Source organism: Lynx rufus, unplaced genomic scaffold (assembly GCF_022079265.1).
Source record: "Lynx rufus isolate CCGP_SWC_20201006 ecotype Redwood Valley unplaced genomic scaffold, mLynRuf1.p SCAF_7, whole genome shotgun sequence".
NCBI classification, from domain to species: Eukaryota; Metazoa; Chordata; class Mammalia; order Carnivora; family Felidae; genus Lynx; species Lynx rufus.
In genome coordinates, this window is record NW_025814889.1 from 71,113,099 (window position 1) to 71,121,909 (window position 8,811).

Here is an 8,811-nt window from a genome sequence, read left to right on the forward strand (position 1 = left end):
ACAAAGAAGAGGTCATGTGGGCACATAGTAAAAAGATGGCTGTCTACAACCCAACAGGACAACCTTTACTAAACATCAACCCTGCTGGTACCTTGATCTTGGACCCCCAGTCTCCAGAACTGTAAGAAAATAAATGCCTACTGTTTAAGCCACTCATGTATATGGTATTTTGTTATAACAGTCTGAGAAGACCAACATACTATTCCAGCAGTTTCTGTGGGGCAGGAATTCAGAAGTTGGACCGCTTTGGCTTGAGGGATACTATGAAGTTGCAGTCAAATATTAACTGAAGCTAAAGGTCATGTCCAAAGTGGCTCACTCACATCAGTGGCTAAGTAGATGCTGGCTAGTGATGGGAAGCATCAGTTTCTCCCTATAGGGCTTCTTGAGTGTTTTCAAGGTATGCTGTCTTGGTTCTGTCAGAATAAGTAATATGAAATGCCTTTTATGACCTAGCCTCAGAAGTCACTCACTGTGGCTGCCATATTCTATTACTTAGACAGGATGGCCCTGATTCATTGTGGGTGGGCATTACAAAAGGTCATGAATATCAGTAGTTGAGGATCACTGGGGGCTATCTGAATGCTGGCTACCACATTCCACCAGGCTAAACGATGAAATATTAGGCATTTGTAATCTAGTCAATTTGTAATCTCTTTGTCAGAGATTATACAAAGCTGGAGAGCAGCCAAAGAGAACAGAGAGGAGAAATCTAACTAAATAGCAAGGGCATGCAGGAGAAGCCACAGAAGGATCATGCTATAATAGTAGAACTATATGACTGACAGCTCTAGAGTAAAGCCTACTCTAGACCTCCCTTAGTCAAACTCAAAATGAAGCCTCAAATGCATTTGCAAATTACTTCCTACCTGTTAAAGCAAAGTTCAACACTCTTTAAATGAAGACAACATAATCCAGACAGTCAACAAGGTAACACTCACTAAGTTTGACCTTCAAAAAATATTACTAAACATGCAAAGAAGCAGGAAAATATGACCCACAACACAACTAAAAGACATTCACTAGAAGCACATCCAGAAATGACAGCAACAGAATTAGCAGACATTTTTTAAAGACCTATTGGGGCGCCTGGGTGGCGCAGTCGGTTAAGCGTCCGACTTCAGCCAGGTCACGATCTCGCGGTCCGTGAGTTTGAGCCCCGCGTCGGGCTCTGGGCTGATGGCTCAGAGCCTGGAGCCTGTTTCCGATTCCGTGTCTCCCTCTCTCTCTGCCCCTCCCCCGTTCATGCTCTGTCTCTCTCTGTCCCAAAAAAAAATAAATAAACGTTGAAAAAAAAATTTAAAGACCTATTAAAAATAGGCTCAAAGATTATAGGAAAACATAAACATAATAAGTTGAAGACCTAAGAAAGAACTAAATTGACACTTCTAGAGCTGGAAAATGCAATTCTTAAAATAAAAATTTAACTGGATGTTTAAATCTTTCATATATTTTCTTCTGCAAAAAGTATTCTAGGAAAATGGATATGGTGCTATCTCAAAAAATTAAATACAGAATTACCATATGACCCAGCAACTACACTTCTGGGTACACATCCAAAAAAACTAAGAACAGGGACTTGAACAGATATTTTTACAGCCATGTTCACAGCAGTATTATTCACAATAGACAAACGATAGAAATAACACATGCCCATTGGCAGATGAATGGGTAAATAAAATGTGGTATATATACATATAATATTATTAAGTCTTTAAAGGAAGGAAGTTCTAACACATGTATAACATAGATGAATCTTGAAGATCTTCAGCTAAGTGATATGTGCCAGTCACAACTTGGCAAATATTTTATGATTCCACTTATCTGAGATACCTGGAGTAGTCAAATTCATAGAGACAAAAAGTGGGATGGTGGTTGCCAGTGGCTGGTGGAGAGGAGAATGGCAAGTTACTGTTTAATGGGTATACAGTTTCAGTTTGGGAAGATAAAAAAGTTCTGGAGATAAATGATGGTAATGGTTGTAAAACAATATGAATGTGCTCAATACCATTGAACTGTACACTTAAAGGTAGTTAAAATGGTAAATTTTGTTACGTATATCTTATAACAACTAAAATTAAAAAGTGTTTTAAGTGTTCTACTTTTTAGATAGGCCTACTTATTAAGAAATTTTTTTATATGAGCTATTTTTTTCTTAAAAAAGGGTGGCCTTTGCAAAATCTGAGATAAGTATACTTTAACTTTGTCTTTTTCTTTGTTCTTGGACTTGTGGATATCCCGATATCTTCATACTATTCTCTGGAGTAGTACCATCAATTCCTCCCCTTAACATATCCCTCCAATTACTCATAGATTTTGTAAAACTAATTTACACTAATATATAAAAAGTTTCCATAATTTTTTAGTTCATTAATTCAAGGTAATGCTGTTAGAATTTCAAATAGTATAAAATCTATAACTGCTTAAATCACTTAACTGCAATTCTCCCTTCCACATGTAAAACTAGTTTTGTTTTTTCCTTCAAAACAGATTTATCTATTATCATTTACTGCATGCCTCATGTATCAAGTCCTATACCAGCAGTTTTCTCATGGATAAGGCAAGTCACACAACCAGACAGAAATTACCAGGAGAGACACCAACATTTGGATAACTATTACATACTAAACATTTTCATTATTTAATTGTTAAAATATCATTGTGAATTAGGTTTTACTATTACCCCATTTTTAAAGTACAACAAAAAGTTACAAATTGTTAAGTAACTTGCCCATGGTATTATTCTTTCCATTTTTATATTTGTGGAAATTAAATCTTAAAGATACTAAAAAGTTCATACATCTTTTTATGAACTGAAGTCATAACATAAAGTAAGACCTACATTCAAGGTCCAATCTCTTCATTTATACCACAGAATCCTGTATTATATAATAAAATCCTGTTTCTGTGCCACATGCAATCTACACAAATTTGGGTTGCTGATTTTATTTAAAAAGCTTTGCTGTACAAGGCCAATATCTCTGATGAACCCAGATGCAAAAATTCTCAACAATATACTAGCAAACTGAATCCAACAATACATTAAAAAAAAATTATTCACCACAATCAAGTGAGATTTATTCCTGGGTTGCAAGCGTTATTCAGTATGTACAAACCAATCAATGTGATATGTCCTAGCCACAGCAATCACACAACAAAAAGAAATAAAAGGTATCCCAAATTTGTAAGGAAGAAGTATAATTTTCACTATTTGCAGATAACATACTATATACAGAATACCTAAGAATTCCACCAAAAAACTGCTAGAACTGATAAATGGCTTCACTAAAGTCACAGGATACAAAATAAATGTATAGAAATACTTGCCATTCCTATATATCAACAATGAAGCAGGAGAAAGAGAAATTAAGAAAATAATCTCATTTATAATTGCACCCAAAATAATATATACCTAGGAATAAACCTAACCAAAGAGGTGGAAGATCTATACTTTGAAAACTATAAAACACTGATGAAAGAAATTTTAAAAAAAGACAGAAAAACATTCCATGCTCATAGATTGGAAGAACAAACATTGTTAAAATGTCTATACTACCCAAAGCAATCTATACATTTAATAGAAATTCTATCAAAATATCAACAGCATATTTCACAGAACACCCTAAAATTTGTATGGAACCACAAAAGACCCCAAATAGTCAAAGCAATCTTGAATAAGAAAAGCAGAACTGGAGACATCACAATTCTGGATTTTAAGTTATATTACAAATCTATAGTGATCAAAACAGTATGGTACTGGCATAAAAATAGACACAAAGATCAGTGGAATGGAACAGAAAACCCAGAAATGAACCCACAATAATATGGTCAATTAATCTTCAACAGAGCAGGAAAGAACTTCCAATAGGAAAAAGACAGTCTCTTCAACAAATGGTGTTGGGAAAACTGGACAGCTACCTGCAAGAGAATGAAACTGGACTACTTTGTTACACCATACACAAAAACAAATTCAAAATGGATTAAAGACCTAAATGTGAGACAGGAAACCATCAAAATCCTAGGAAAGAAGACAGGCAGTAATTTCTCTATCATTGACGGAACATTTTTTCTAGATAGGTTCCCTGAGGCAAGGGAAACAAAAGCAAAAGTAAACTATTGGGATTACCTCAAAATAAAAACCTTCTGCACAGCAAAGGAAACAATCAATAAAACAAAAAGGCAACCTAAAGAATAGGAAAATATGTTTGCAAATTACATATCCAAAAAAGGGTTAGTATCCAAAATATATAAAGAACTGATACAACTCAACACCCAAAAAATAAGTAATCCAATTAAAAAATGGGCAGGAGACATGAACAGACATTTCTCCAAAACACACATACAGATGGTCAACAGACACATGAAAAGATGTGCATCACCACTTATCATCAAGGAAATGCAAATCAAAACTACAATGAGGTATCACCTCACATCTCTGAGAATAGCTAAAATCAACAACATAACAACAGGTGTTAGTAAGGATGTGGATGTTGGTACAGCCACTGTGGAAAACAGTAGGGAGTTTCCTCAAAGAGTTAAAAATAGAATTACCGTATGATCCAGAAATCTCACTCCTGGGTATTTACCCAAAGAATACAAATACACTAATTCAAAGAGATACATGCACCCCTAGATTTATAGCAGCATTATTTACAATATCCAAGGCATGCAGACAACCTAAGTGTCCATTGATGGATTGATGAATGGATAAAGAGGTGTATACACTTCTGTATATACCATATACAATGGAATATTACTCATCCATAAAAAAGAATGAAATCTCGGCATTTGCAACAACATGGATGATGCTAGAGTAATGCTAAGTGAAAAAAGTCTGTTAGGGAAAGACAAATACCATATGATTTCATTCATATGGAATTTAAGAAACAAAACAAAAAAAAATAAGCAAAGTGGAAAAAAGAGAGAGACAAACCAAGAAACAGACTCTTAACTATAGAGAACAAACTGATGGTTTTCAGAGGGGAATGGAATGGGTGAAATAGGTGATAGGGATTAAGGAGTATCATGATGAGTACTGGGTGATTAAAATAAACACTTAAAATAAATAAATAAAAGTTTTTAACCAAAAAAAAAGCTTTTGCTGTATGAATCTATAAAACATGACCATCTGAAACACTTCCCATCCTTCATGTAAGATACTGGCCAATTAAATCTGGTGAGCTAAACTTACAGAATAAGGTTTCATCAGGGGTATCTGGGTGGGTGGCTCAGTCAGTTAAGCATCCTACCCTTGATTTCTGTTCAGGTCATGATCTCACAGTTCAATTCGTGAGAACAAGCACCATGCTGAACTCTGCACTGACACTGAGGAGACTGCTTGGGATTCTCTTTCTCCCTCTCTTTTTTACCCCCCTGCCCCGCTCACGTGAGCATGACCCCAGCACCTGCACACGCTCTTTCTCTCTCAAAATAAATGAATAAACTTAAAAAAATATATATTTCATCAGTTCCATCCAATCTTAGGAATTGAATATACCCACTAAAACAGTGATTTTCAAAATGTGGTACCTAGACCAGTAGAAAAAGCATCACCTGGGAATTTGTAAAAAGCCCTGCCCCAAACCCTCTAAATCAGAAACTCTGAGAACAGGACCCAGAAATCTGTTTAACAAGCCCTTTTGGTGATTTTAACGCATGTTAAAGTTTGAGAACCTCCTCTCTAAAAGAGTGACTGAGTCAAAGGAAGGACCTCCTTATAAGTTTTTAGGCTCTCTACCTTGGGTAGTGAAGTTCAATTGTTTTATTTACTTATTTATTGTTTAATTTACATGAAGTTCAATTGTTTTAGATAACAAGGTATTCACTTCGGGAAAGCGAAGCAGAGCAGATGCATTCTACTTATCTCTGAATACTTAATTTTAATTAAAATAACTTTTAAAATATGAAATCAAGATTTATCGCCAATAAAACGTTAACAAACTAACTGCTTCAACTTTACACATTTGTGCTGATGTTAACCATACTTTCATCAATAAGGTTATTTCTTAAAATTAGTGTAATTTGTAAGGCTTCATCTTCCACTAAAAACCAGACCCAAATATTTTTCCCAAGAGTCCTCTGGTTAATTCTATTTAATTCATTTGAAATTATTCATCTTTCACACAATTTTAACTAAGTTTGTTGAGGAAAATGGTAATGATTTATTAAATTACCTGTATATATAACTTTTCGATCCCGGTACTCAAAAAGGGACCTCTTCCTGTGCTTGTGTGTTTTTTCCCGAAATCTTACTGTTATTGCTACATTTGGATTGCCAGCACTATAATTGAGCTCAGGGAAAGATTTGGTTTCCACAAGGTTTCCAAACTTTTTGTTGACAAAATGGTGGACAGCTTTTCTGTGGTCTTTGTTTGTATCAGGTTTAAAAGTAAATTTGGAATTTTCTTTTTTTGCATCCAAATATTTAAAAAAGTCAAATGCTTCTTCTTCAGATACCAAGTGACAGAGTTCCTTATACTCAAGATTTGGTTTTACAACAATCTCACTGTTTTTACCTACAGTTATTAAAAAAGGAAATTTCTGCCTAATAGCACTGTGCAGAAGAGCCCTCTGGTTTTTGTCAAGGATTCTGCCTAATGAGAATTCAGGAGATGATCCAATTAGCTCAGTTTTAGAATTCCACTTCTCTTTTATATCACAGGCAAAGTGATTCAGTAGTTCATTAGTTTTTTCATCTAACAAGGTACCTAAAACATCAACTGTTTCTTCTTCGCCTTTGGAAGTTCCATCACTGATAGTATCTTCCCTTTCTGAACCAGATTGATGATATTGATCAGCACCAGAGCACCCAGCAAAAATACTAACTTCTTGGTTGCTTCCCTCTTCAAAGGATAAATTCTGAAGATCAAGTTTTGTCTTTTTGGCAAAGTTATTTGGCTCAGGTAGTACTTTACTAATCAGTTTACTTGGTGCCTTATTAACTAACTGTCCCTGTTCATCAATCTCTATAACAACAAAATCACTTGGTGAGCTTTTTATAGTGCCACGAAATCCAACATGATCAGTAACAAAACACAAAGAACTAAACCGGATTCTAAAATCTGTATCCTCTTCCATTCTTAAATAACAATGCCTACAAAAGAAACAAAGAGGCAGTCAGTTACCCAAAAGAAAAGTTATAGATAACAAGAAAAAATAAATTTGCAGGATTTATTTTTCTTTCTCCCTTTCAATCCTGGTCCCCTTAAAATACAAATTATTTCTATAAATCAGGGCATTTTGGCTCTCCTATACCAAGATAAACTAATAGGCAATCTTTTTCTCATGAAACTGATGATTTGCAACTTTTCTTTCACCCATTCCAAGCTTCCATCTATTATCCAGAATTAAAATGGGTCCGTTTCAAGTCTGCTTTAAAAATATCATGTGTAGGCCGACAAAGAAGAGACCAGAACACAGACTTAAACAATGATTTGTCCAAACCCCATTCCTGAAAATTTCTAACTAATTCCAGAGAATTTGTGGCTAGATTTGTATATATTAGGGGTTAGAGATGAGAGAAGGGACTAGAAGACAGGAGGAAATAGTCCAAATTGATAAATGAAACTTCCAATGTGATTATGCTTCAAAATAGGCTTAAATTAATCCAGAATCTTAAGCCTTCTTGAAAGCCCAGTTACAAACTTTTACAGACACAAGTTTTTAAGGTTGAGGCACAGAAAAATTCCAACCATACAACTGGCATCAGAGAGAAAAAAACCCTTACAGATTTTCTTGAAGCAGTAGATAAGAGAATCCTCTGAAGCCTTTACTCACCCTTCACATAACCCATGGCCACCATATCAGATAGTGCTATAAGAAAGATAAAATGCCCATGGGCCCCATACTACTCAGTTCTGTGTGTTAACTACAATCTCTAGGTAATTTGTCATCATCTGAACCTTCACCCCATTTCTACAATGTATTCTACCAATCCGAACCAATTTAGCAAACCCCCACCCCCAATTATGCCATGTAGAAATCACAGCAAAGTCTCTATATCTTAATTTCTTGGACTAAATGAGGATATATTTATTTCCCTTCTTTCCGTGATTTCCTGCACAGTCTCCTCAGTTTCTTGCCATAACTGAAACCTGGCTATTTCCTCAGGCTTCTTCTCTAGTCTTCTCAAGTGAGGACTCTTTTTCCTTTGACACCCACCTAACTTAGGACCTGGAGATAGTAAATATTTTCTATTTGCCACAGCTCCAAACCATTTATCCCTCCTCTACCTTCCCAAATCCCAGCTCTTTCAAAGCTCATGCCATCAGGCTCTACCATCTGCTATCATCTTCTCTTTGATCCCCAGATGACTCTTCTTCATTCACTGATGCCTTTAGTGCCTCCCTCAATGTCTACCCAGCATGACTTTCACGTCCATCTACATGCATCATCTATTTAACACCACAGTCCTTGATCTCCACCTCAATCCACTTCCACGTCATCTTGGTCATAACTTTGACTTTCTCATCACAAAAAATTACATCAGCTTTAAGCATCTGGCTCTCTGATTACTGTCAAGAGATGACAGTACATGATGGCTGTCCTTTGATCACGCAGTACTTCCACCTCAGTAATTCTTATACATTGTGAAGGCCTCTCATCTGCTTCTACTACTAGCCTACCATAGTCCATTCTCCACATAGCCAGAATGATGATTTAAAAGGTAAATTAAGTCATAATCACAATTCTCTTTAAAACCTCTGATCACATTTAGAATGAAATCCAAACTGCTTACCCTCGCTTCCAAAGACTTCTAAGATTCTGGCCTCTGTTTATTCTCCAAACTTATCTTGTACCCTTTCCCCATTA

At 35.6% G+C, this 8,811-nt stretch overlaps 1 protein-coding gene across 1 annotated transcript in view; it reads right to left on the reverse strand.

Annotated features, from left to right (window-relative positions):
* The window catches only part of PUS7L (pseudouridine synthase 7 like), a 28,994-nt gene extending 21,905 nt beyond the window's left edge, over positions 1–7,089 (reverse strand). The window contains exon 1 of the mRNA XM_047067185.1: positions 6,174–7,089. Coding sequence (XP_046923141.1) covers positions 6,174–7,077 — 904 coding nt within the window. The 5' untranslated portion in view covers positions 7,078–7,089. The remainder of the gene's footprint in view (positions 1–6,173) is intronic.
* Between the last annotated feature and the right edge of the window lie 1,722 nt (positions 7,090–8,811).